This window comes from Populus nigra, chromosome 8, assembly GCF_951802175.1.
Source record: "Populus nigra chromosome 8, ddPopNigr1.1, whole genome shotgun sequence".
NCBI classification, from domain to species: domain Eukaryota; kingdom Viridiplantae; phylum Streptophyta; class Magnoliopsida; order Malpighiales; family Salicaceae; genus Populus; species Populus nigra.
In genome coordinates, this window is record NC_084859.1 from 9,495,294 (window position 1) to 9,507,581 (window position 12,288).

Sequence of the window (12,288 nt, forward strand, 5' to 3'; positions counted from 1 at the left end):
GATATATTTATTTAATAAAAAAATTAAAAATTATATGTAATAATAATCTTTAAAAAGAAATTTTAATACTAATTAAAAATTAAATTGTTAAGATAAAAAAGAGACACAAATTAAGATATTTGATTTTATAATATAATACAAATTAAAGTTAAATATTTTTAAGAAGATTAATCATTTAAATTTCATTAAAATAAATTAATTTACTAGTATAAATCTTTATTTTCTTATTCAAATTAAATATTTTTAAGAAGATTAATCATTTAAATTCCATTAAAATCAATTAATTTACTAGTATAAATCTTTCTTTTCTTATTAAAATCTTTAATTTTAACAAATAAAAAATCTTACTTTTTGTTCAAAATCATTTATTTATTAAAAATCAAAAGCAATTATAAAACATACTAAAAAAATTTAAAAAATATATATATACACACACGCACTAAACCCTTTTTGCCCCATTAATGTGCTCAATGCTTTTGCAATTTTTTTACCAAAAAAATTGTTTCTTTTGTTATATTTCATCATTCTAAAAGCAAGTTTCTTATTAACAAAAATAACATTATAATAATTTTTATACGAGTGGATTAAAGAAATAAAAGAACACTACAATACTCAAGAAATGTTTACACATAAAGTTTTGGATAATGTTATTAAACCTATTAAAGCCTTCTAAACCAACTTTTTACCTCCCTTAGATATTAAATTAAACCATATAAAAATTGAACCAATATAACTCAATTGATTACACAGATTCAAAGATAACTCGAAATACTGATAAGAATCTGGTATGAGTATAAAAAACCTTAAAGATGACATATTTTTTTTAATATAAAAAAGACAACATCTTAAAAAAAAAAACAAAGCTAAAAATATTTTAGTGTACGAGCTTGGATGGCCTTGTATGCCGGTCTAGGCTTGTGTACATGACCCTTTTTATTCTTAAAAAAATTAGACAAATGACGCTTCAGGCTTGTGTGTGTGACCCTACAAGCCAGGCTAGGCTTGTGTTTTGTGTGCTTTGGATTGGATTAAGAATTTTGCCTTATTTTTTTTTGGTAGACACTAGACAGGACTCGACCAACACGAAATCTGGATCGATTTGGGATTGATTTAACATGACCCAGTCAATTGCTTAGGTCATTATGCAACCCGATCAACCCAAGATAAAATATGGATAAAAAAATTCATTGACTTTTTATATATGTTTTTGTTCAAAACATTGTTGCTTTGATTTTTTTAATTTAAGTCCATTAAAGTTGACCCTTCCAACTCGTAACTCGGGCCTTATCCCAAGTCAATTCTAAAGTCGGATTTTAAAACTATGATAATAATCACTTTTATCATTCATTATGTTGGCATGGGTCAATGATCAACTCGACCCATGAACCAAGACTAATTGATCAAGCCTAGCCCCGAATCGATCCCCAAGTCAGGTTTTAAAACTATGATAATAACAATTTTTATTCTAAGATTAACCCTGGTCAATGGTCAACCCGACCAATGACCCGATTTTGGCCCCAGATCACTCCCGAGTCAAGTTTTAAAACTATAATTATAATTATTTTTATCCTTACGTTGATCCGAGTCATAGTCAACCCAACTCTTGACTTAGACTTGGCTTTAAGTTGATTCTCGAGTTGGTTTTTAAAGCTATATTAATAATTATTTTTATATTTATATTCACGCAGATCAACTAGATTAACTCTTATAAATAACATTGGATAAACTTGTCATACCTTTTTTAGTGGGATAAAAGTTTATCCTTTAGAAGAGTATAAAAATTGATTTTTATACCATCTAAAAATACACCAAATAACTTCACAAAATGATTATTTTGTCCTATCTATCATTGTCCTAGAGATCAACTGGTCTGGTTTAGGCAAACCCATGTACTACCTCACCTAACATTTCCCTTAAAGGTGTAAACTTTAGATCTCGTGGTGGAATTAATTTTCAGCCTTGAATATGCCCGCGAATATATATTGTTGTTTCAGCAAAACGTTTCAATATGTATTGAGCGCCTCCATTCTCATTTCTGGAACCGTCACACAAGGTATATAGCATCCAGAATCAACTAATCCTTGCTTTGCAATTTTAGACAAGGTATCTAGCTAGCTAGCTAGCAATAAACGAGAGATAAGCCATCAGTTTTGTGCTTGTTGGATCAGGAAGATGTAAATTCTCAAGCACCAAGCAACTGCTTCCCCAGGAAAATAGTTGCTTATAGCTCGTTGTTGCTTTTTCCCTTCATGTTACATATGAACACACAATTGAATATTTGAGAGATGCCTTGCTTCATGTTACGTAGCTCTTTTTCACTTTTTGGACGGCTCTCTATCTTTTCTATTACTTTTGTCATCAAATTACAAGCTTTCCACATTGATTCCTTGTGTTTTCCATCTTCTCCTTCCTATAAATCCGACGGTTCAACTGGAGTTAGCCCATCAAGTTGGTTCTTCTACAAGAGAAAAACCAACCTTGATAGGAAATCAATAGTTACTTGAGTCTCACCAGCATGGCTACAGATGCCTGCAGTAGTACAGCCAGCCAAAACTCGTCACAGAGAGTATTAGCCATGGTGTTTGCTCTAGCATCAGCAGTGGTCCTGTCACCATTGTATGCTAAGAGAAAAAATGATCATACGCGTTATTTTAATTATGAGACAAAATGGAGCTCTGGCTTCGTTCTTCCAATGGTGCTTGCTGGACTCATAATTGCCATCAGGACCACTTCCTCTTCCATGTCAGCCCGAAGAGTTTCTAGGGCTTCCTTTATTCCATCTCCAGATCCCTCTTGGGTGCTTAGAATTGGGAGCTCATCTTGGGGACTCGCTGGAGTCTTGGTGATGCTTATGCTTGTGCTATCATGGCAAGACTCTGTTCAAGAATTCTTCTGGAGATAAAGGAAAGGAAACCTACCTTTTTCTTTTAGTATAGACTATATACGTTTGCGATTTCCATTGATTGATCATAAAAAAAAAAAGAAAAAAAAAAGTAATTGTTTGCCCCCACATGTTGCCGAGCATGAGGACGGCCATTAAAGTACCTGGCTGGAAGAATTAAAGGTATCATTTTAAATTTTATATATCATAAAAAAGAAATGCATCATCGTCCCCCTGACCCCTCACTCATTCAAAGCATGAATGGCATCGCATGCATCTCCAGATCTCCTTCGAGTTAGGATCCTCAAAATCGGGCAGCTCGGCCCTATTCAACTATCTGATGAACTATTTGATCAAATAATAGAACAGTTGTGAGGATACTTGGGGTGAGCTTTTGAATTACTTACATTATTCAAGTGAAATTGGGTAAAGAAGTTTTTTAAAAATAAAATAAAAAATGAATTCAGATAGTTATAAGATAAGCTGATGGTACTGTGTTTGAATCTTTTTTTTCCATTTCATGCTAATATTTTTTGTATTTTTATTCTTCATCAAATCTTAATTACATAAATTAGGTAAATTTCTATTTGTTTTTGTAGTTGAAAAGTATTAATTTTTTATTTAAAATTATTGTTTTTAGTTTTATGTCGTTTTAATATATCAAAATGATATTTTAAAAAATAAAAAATATTATTTTAATATATTTATAAATAAAAAAAATACTAAATAAGCTAAAAATCTTTCTCCAATTCAAAATCAGTCGCTCTCTTCACTCTCTGCTTTTCTTTGCTCATCCTATCAACTTTTTATTTCTTCTTTTTCTTCTTCTTTTTTTCAATTTATTACTGCAAATTGATTCGGATAATTATTGCCCGGGTTCCCGGCCTCACCTACCCTTGTGGTCATGACTCAGGCCATCGCTCACACTCCTGCCAGCCGCCGGGTAATTCTTGTCAATTCTTTTTTTATTGTTCTTTTCCTAATTAATTGTATAATCCTTTTTATTTTAATTATTGCTGGTCAGTATGCATGTGAGATGCTACATCACGACTTTTTAAAATTTATTTTTATTTAATTTTATATTAAAGAAAATAGGTATTTATAAAAAGACATTGATTTAAATTATAAGTAAAAAGAATACTTAAATGTATATTTATTTATCCATACATGGTTTATAAATGTATATTTACCATGGAATATAAGTTGTATTGTGTATGATTATTGTTATTATTAATTTAAGGTTTAGGTGTTCAATGTAAAAGTTGATAAATGGCTGTAATAAATTATATGAGAAAAAACATCTAATATGTTATAAAATGTGATGGATGAAATAATAGTAAGATAGTTATAATTTATTGTTAATCACATCAACGAAACTCTATGTATGATTTATTAGTAATCATAACAATGATAATCGTGTAAGATTTATATTTGACAGCAATGACACTAATAAATATCTAAAAATATAAATGTTGAGAACAATAAAATAACTAACGTGTAAGATATTAATTGATGAATGAATAGTATCGTGAAGTGGGTGTTTGACACCCTGATGCTTTGATTCGATAAAGTTATTAAAGCAAGTACCTATGATTTTTGAAATGAAATAGGTTCTAATATCATATAAAAATGAGTGATGCAACTAGTGACCCGATGACGAGGTTAGTGCCTAATAATGGTTGGTGAAACTAGTAACCCAGTGATGGAAGTGATGCCCAATAATGGATAATGAAACTAGTGTCCGGTAATGGACTAATGACATTGATTGTCTAACTACTAAGATTTTAAACATATTATATCAAGTGAAGCATAGGCACGAAGTATACATGAGTTGGGAATGATGAGCTTATAATTGTTATTGAAATCAATCTAATGAGTTAAGTAGACTTGAATAAGTTTTAATTCTCACGAGGTTGTATAAAGTCTTAATACAACAAAACAAAATAAGGCACCGTTTGGGAACGCGGCTGTGGCTGCGTTCCCAAAAAATTTGAAATTTTTTTTTTTTTTACTAAAATTTAATATGGTTTGTACGTTTTGGATCGTTTTGATGTGTTGATGTCAAAAATGATTTTTAAAAAATGAAAAAACATTGTTGGCATGCATTTTGGCACGAAAAGTTATTTGAAAAGCACCCGCAACCACACTGCCAAACACGCTCTAAATGTCAGGCTCTTTTCATACCGGAGTTCATGAGCAGTTTTCTATAATATTGTCTTGTAATTTAAAAATAGAAGTATTGTAGATTGCTAATATGAAATTCAACTATATATAAATTTTGAGTTGTGTTGACATGGGACAAGGTCGATAATATGAAATTCAACTTATTATTTAATGATAATAAGGGCGTCGATAATTTGATACATACAGGGAAATTTTGCTAGAATTTTTAGTAGAATGTACATTAAATTAATTAAAAAAAGGTAGTTACACGAAATTGTGTCCAATTGGTTCGGACTATCATGCAAGTTGTTAATAAAGTCAATTGTTCGGCCATCCATTAGCGAAAAAAAAAAATGTATGAAATTGAATAAAACGGAAATAGGTTTGACCAAGTTGTCAAGTTAATGAGTTGAAATTAAGTCAAATGTAAACGCAAAGTGTAACGAAAAAGAAAATGACATAATTACATCATGGGGATACAAAAGTAGTGGAGAATCATGTGGTAAAGCATAAATAATGGAAATGATATATATAAATAAATAAAAATAACGAAAGTGATTAAGTAGAAGAGTATTAAAAACATGGATAAGTATAAGGAATTAATTAAGTGGAAATATATTGTGAGGTAAATTCAATGAGTGTTAAGTATTAATGCCAATATAAACGGAATAGGTAAATTCAATGGTGAAAAGAATTATAGCGGGGTGCTGCATAATTGGCTATCTATAGGATGATAAACCTCCTCATCTTCCTTGTTTTTCTACTTGAATGCTGTGAGATGAAAATTTCAGCAAATCAGTGTTCTGGAGTTTTCTTGACCATTGAGCTTCAAATGATAGAACTTGCATAGACTCCCATCCTTTTGCTTTCTCTCCCACTATGTGATTGTCAGTTTTACCTTGAGATAGTGTTTTGCACAGTCGGAATGGTAAACTATCTTCATTTTTTAATGGATACAATACGATTATTTCAACACATGTTAGCTGTACATGGCACAACCTTCTTCTTTTTTTGTGATCTGTTACTATATTTGCTTTTCTTCCTCTCTTATAGAGGTTCAAGAAACCATGCCTAAAATCAAAAAAAGTACGAGAATTCGTAACATCTTACAGTTATGTCGTTCTTCAGGTTTTACTAGAGTAAGCCAGAAATAGGAACAAAATCCCATTGCCGAAGTCAATAGCGGGGCCTGGTATCTCTCTCCCGCCTGAGCAGGACACGTTGATCAGTCCCAATCTATCAACTTGCTATCCCACAGAAGCAACCTTCCCAGGCAGTAGAAGAAACAGAGGATGAAGAAAGTGCTGGTCCCAACCCATCTCAAGAACAGAAGACGGACCCCCCACAGCTTACTGGTCCCCAAAGAGTATCTTTTCCTCTCATCAAACGTCCCAAGTGAGAATCTTATCTTCTGCCAATATAGGATTTCAGGATATTTTGTTGACCTGAGAAGAATGGCCTTCTGTGGAAAGGAATTAAGATAGAAGAAGCATCGATCCAGAAGAAAGGAGGTGAAAATCATAGAAAATTTGAGTTTTTTTATTGGTGTACTTGAATGCTGTGTATTGGAGCATTGTAATCTTTATGAAAATTCACCCGCCAGGCAGTGTCTTTTCCTAGTTCAGTTTCTTAGAAACTACAGGTTCTAATTTCTACATCATGCCTTCGGTCTTTCATGGTTTGTCCTTGATAATAATACGTTCATGTTATGAATATTGCTAGAAAAACTGATTTGGACCAGTGACATGCATTGGGCTCTCTAAATCATTGCTAGAATGGTAGCTAGAGAGGCTGGGCAAATATTTCTCATGAGATAGCGCCATAAAAATATGTTAACTTCTCTTCACACGCATGACAGATTCAGCAATTAATTAGCTATTTAACAGATTCAGATTCCGAGTGCATGAAAAATGTAATACTAACCCAATTCTACAAGTGATGAAGTAACAAAAGGGAATGACTGCAACAACGCCTCAGACGTCCCTCCATTTCAGTTACTTCTACTGTTTTACATGAGTCATTGAACTTCCTAAATGACAATACGAAACCAGATTAGTGAAAAATAAGATTTGCGGTGATTTTCAGAATTCATAGTGGTAACTTGAAAAATCAATCTTTTGTTGAACTTTTGAATCCAGTTAGTCATAGTTTCTACATACCAGAACCATAAAACTGTTCCGTACAAGCACGTGTATGTACAAGAATAACTAATTTCACTAAATGGTAAGCAATTTATCGGACTATCATCAAGGGGTCAACTTCTCCGTCCAACCGTGCCACTAACAGCTGGAGCTGTGCTTGAGACAGTAGCTGAGCCATGCTCATACATGCGCTGAATCTCTTCCCTGTAATCAGACAAAGATTTGTCAGGTATAGCAGGAGTTAGCTCCACAACATCCCCCATCTTTAGCTTGCAAGTTGCATCATGCACTGGCCGATGGTTCAGCCTTGGCCTCAATTCTTCCTTCACAGGGAACCCATATGCGGACCATCTTGAGCTTGCACGGCCAGCCCTTTCCAGCAGATCCATCACTGTTGAGTCTGCAGGAAACTCTTGCACTGACATCTGCAATATTCATAAACCATCCAAATTCAATGACGGACTAAGTCTCCTATCAAAAGATAAATATAAATAAATAAAGGATTAGCTCAACAGTTTACTTGTGTTCACTCACTTTGACATGAGATTTTGTAGCCATTTAAAAAATATCACTAGAACCAAAAAAATCCCAAAATACCATTTGTTCAGTGAATGAAACCGAACCTGGTTGAAAATACCTGATAAAAAAACCCTAATACAGCACATCTTTTTCTTCCCTCATGCTGATATGGCATGAACTGGACATGATAATCCAATTCCAAACATCGAAGAAATTATTTGTAAGAGAAAATTAAGGACTTTTATATTTATGCTTATTGTAATAACAGCCGCAAGGCCAGTGTGATCTAGCCAGTAACAAAACTTCTAATACCTATCCCACACCAAGCTTGTTCTCATTAAAATAATCATACACGGAAGGAACCTAACCTTATCATTCTCAATCATAATGACGAAAATAGGTCCATCTTGGCCACAGTGAGGCTTGTAAGAATACGGGCAACCATCAGAATGAGAAGGGAATGTGCAGGGAGGTTTTATGGAATCATCACAGCCAATAGAAGGGCGGTCTTTGCTCATTGTCTCGCACTGCCAGGTTATGACCCATCTTGCCCACTCAACCACCTGCAGCACAAATGAGGAGTGCTTGCAATCACCTTCCTTGTATCTCCAATGGGCAGCAAATCCAAACTCTGCTTGCAAATGCATCTCCTTTGTTCGAATCTGAACTTCAAGTGGCACTGTGCCTTCACCCATGACTACTGTATGAAGAGAACGATACCTGAAAATTAAAATCGAAGTTAGAAAAGATAAATGTATCCAAGAGCAACCACTAATAACAAGCCAAAAACATACCCATTGAACTTGGGATTAGTTATGTAGTCCTTGAACTGTCCAGGTACTTCTGACCATAAACGCTGAACAACTCTCAATGCTCTATAACAATCTTCCTTATTTTCAACAATCAGGCGTAGCCCATGAATATCATGGATCTGATCCATGTTCAGCTTTTTCCTGCAAAAATTTAAACTCTATTGTTGTAAAACGAACAGAATGATAATTGCACAATAAGTTGACATCATGGTTTGTTGTCACGTGAGAGCATGCATGTGAAAAAGAATTTTCAGCTATGAATTTAAGGGGCACAACCACATATCAGGGCAAAATTATTGCTTCAATCTAACCATACTATCAGTTCATGCTTCAGAGAACCTAGATTTGGTGCAAGAGCTGCAGCAATAATAATCAAAGTGACAATCAACTTAATGAACACTGCTTGGCCGTGTGTGGGTGTGACTGAGAGAGGGAGGGAGGGGGAGAGAGAGCGTACTTTGACATTTTGCAATGAATGCTATACAAGCTTTTATGTCTTCCATGTAGATTATAAGAAATGGCTTCATCTGTAAGAGCTTTATCTAATTTCTCTTTAGCAGAAGCAATCATCGCTTCATCAAAAGACTCCACGAGTCTAGCAGACAAATGTCTGTGCTGATCTGGGTTGAGATGCTTAAAACAAAGATTTTCTAGCTGCTCTTTCCAAGTGGAGATTCCTAAACGGTTGGCCAAGGGAGCAAATATCTGCAAAGTCTCCTTAGCAAATCTCTGTTGCTTGACCAAAGGCAATGCATCTAGCGTTATCATATTATGTAGTCGATCTGCTAATTTAATCAGGACAGCCCTGGCATCTGCCATGGCAAGGAACATGGTGTGCAAGCGATCTGCCTCAACAGTTTTGCTTGCTGTATTGTTCTCACGAGCAAGTTTGCTCAGTTGGCTAAGCTTAGAGACCTGAGTGAATGCAACAGAGAATTAGATTGTAAGTTTGTAAATACTTGTCAACAGAAATGTTTGAACAACATCAACCACAGGAAACTTATTAAAACTCATTTCCAAGTTTCATATTTCGTGTGATGGACCTTAAAAATGCAAGTTAAAAATAAAATCCAAATTTTGATCAATCTGAGCTGCTGTAAGATGCTCCTGACTTTTAAATATAACCACTGTTTCAAAACAGCTACAGAAGATCAAGTTCCAGTTTCTAAGCTTGACCTAGGACCATATTCACCATAAACAATAAGCAGCAACTATACTAAACGTAATAATGGAGTTCCAGACAAAGTAACTAGTATGCTCAACAAATGCTTCTTTTATTAGCCTAATGCAGCTTCCATTTTGGATAGAAACATGCATGAAAATCAACATAAACCTATTTGCTCGACTATATACATCTATACAATATATGGAAAGGCTCATTAAAAAACATGAAAACTTTTGCCTCTTACCCCTTCCACCAAATCAGCCACCCCTGCTCCAAATGTTTTAAATATATAGTCATAGCTTAGGAAAGAATCATCCAAAGAGTCATGTAAAAGCCCTGCAGCAACCACTGAGGAGGTAGCACCAATTATCGCAAGCAGAACTGCAGTCTCTACACAATGCTCCAAATAAGGATCTCCACTAGCTCGCATCTATAAGAAAACAACGTAAAAGAACAAAGAAAAAAAAATTCAAGCGCACGAAACAAAAATCTCAAACAACAAAATCCAATAAAAAACAATATTTTACCTGTCCCCTGTGTGCTTTCTCAGCCTCATAAAAGGCCTTGATCACAAAATCGTCACAAAAAATTTTGTGCCTTGATTGTGCACCCAATAACAACTTCTTAGCATAAGGCTCATAATTAGCCTCCACAAAACTATCCTCCATAGCAAAAGTCAATTCATCCACAGCAACAGAAGACGAACCATAATCAACACCATCACGGCGGACCTCAAAACTGGGAGAATCATAATCAACACAAGACCCTAATGCATTCCTCACAAACCCATTAAAGAGCCCATTAGCCCCACCGCGATATGGACCATGAATTGAACTCTGAAAACCCACATCACAACCACTCCTTTCTCTAGTAGTCTTCATAGGAGGACTGCTAGAACAAGAGACTTGACCATGCAAAACCGAAACCGGACTTTGATCCCTCTTTATTAAAGACCCAGCAAGGTATTTGCTTGGTGTATAACAAAATGAACTACCCAATTCCTTCAATTCGTCTCCTCTATCATGCCATAGGGACCCCAACTCCTCTCTATCACCCGAAAATGATGCATGTTTCACTGCAGGAGATGAAAACAAGCGAGACAAGCCACCAACAATTGGTTTCTGAGAGGAAGATGCACTAGACGAAGTTGTTGATGAAGTTCTTGAATTCAATTCAAAATCATATGTTGCGTGCGCGTTGATTTGACATGGATATGGTGATGAACACACACTACTAGGTGGACTCGCGTATAAAGCTATTGTTGGGACTGCCATGGCTGTATAAAGACCAGATTTTTCTCAAGAAAAAAGATGAAAAAAACAAGCCGGAATCCAGATCAAGCAAAAAATAAATTGCTTTCTAAAATTTTAACAAAGACCCACTATTTTTCTCTGAAAACCCACAAATTTTATCAAGGAATTTATGAAGATTCAGTGGATTTTTCTGAGAGACTCAATTAGATCAAGATGGGTTAAAACCCTCCAAAAGGAGCTAGACAAATATCGGTTCTAAAACCAAGTGGATTTTCTTTTGCTGTTTTGGAGGTGTAACGGAGGAGTGGGAGTGGGAGGAGAAATAAAGCTAGAAATATTATTATATACAGATTTGAAGTGGATTCATTTTTATTTTTTTTAAGGGAAGAACACAAAAGGACATGAAATTAAGAGAGGGAGTTTACAGGAATTTTTAATTTTGCAAGGAAAAGAGGGGGAGGGAGAGAGAGAGTCAAAAGTAAGTCAGGATTTGTACAGGGAGAGAAAAGGAGAGGTTCTCCTTTTTTTTTCTTGTTCTTCTTTGATTTTGTGTGGAAAATATGGCTCTCTCTCTTCCTCTCACCTCTAGTCTTATAATTTGTTTAGCAGCCGAGGGAAGGAACATTGAAAGTGGGTAAATTTCCTGGCAGCTAACTGAATTAACGGTATTGGTTTTTTGGTTTTTCTTATTGTTTACACACAAAAAAATGTCCTTGGTAAATAAATTAAATCAAGAAATTATTATTAGGTACTCCACACTTGTAAAAACAAGATAATTTTTAATATATTATTATTATCCAGGAAATGTTGATAATTTTTTTATTGGATATTTAGAGTTATTTTTCTTATCTCAATTGATATGTTTATAGAAAGAAATTACAAAGTTTTTTAATTTAAATAAATATTTTCTTTTCATAATGTTTTAGAAAAATAATATATTTTTATGAGTCACTCGTATCAATTGTGACTTTTAAAAAAAAAAATTATCATGACAGTTTTTTTTATATTCACTATTTTTTTCACAAAAATCAACCCAACAATAATTACAATTCATAATTCATCTCTAACAAACTTTATAAACATGCTTCACAATTAAAAGATCAACATACTTCACAATTTATAATTAAACACAATGAAAATTCACATAATATTTTATTAAATTTAAATTAAATTTATAATTCTTAAAACATAAAGTATAAAGCATATAAACTAACTACATCTAAAAGTCATTCAAACATGTAGACGGGCCTGCACCACTACCCTCAACTCATCCAACTTAAAGACGGGTCTGTAGCATTCATATAAAGATCAACACCAAAATCATCCCAGCTTATAGACTGGTATAGAGCGCTCG

General features: G+C 34.1%; 1 protein-coding gene and 1 long non-coding RNA gene across 2 annotated transcripts; one reads left to right on the forward strand and one right to left on the reverse strand.

Annotated features, from left to right (window-relative positions):
* Positions 1 to 2,173: 2,173 nt before the first annotated feature.
* Positions 2,174 to 6,663, forward strand: LOC133701425 (uncharacterized). Its single transcript, XR_009843564.1, has 2 exons — positions 2,174 to 3,824; positions 6,173 to 6,663. It is a non-coding gene; the product is annotated as an uncharacterized LOC133701425 (long non-coding RNA).
* Positions 6,664 to 7,141: 478 nt separating this feature from the next.
* LOC133701424 (probable GTP diphosphokinase RSH2, chloroplastic) lies at positions 7,142 to 11,495 on the reverse strand. Its single transcript, XM_062125336.1, has 6 exons — positions 10,209 to 11,495; positions 9,926 to 10,111; positions 8,974 to 9,431; positions 8,499 to 8,657; positions 8,073 to 8,424; positions 7,142 to 7,610 (listed from the first exon to the last, which is right to left on the reverse strand). Exons 1-6 carry the CDS (start codon positions 10,953 to 10,955, stop codon positions 7,299 to 7,301), a joined length of 2,214 nt encoding a protein of 737 aa, XP_061981320.1. The 5' UTR covers positions 10,956 to 11,495; the 3' UTR covers positions 7,142 to 7,298.
* Between the last annotated feature and the right edge of the window lie 793 nt (positions 11,496 to 12,288).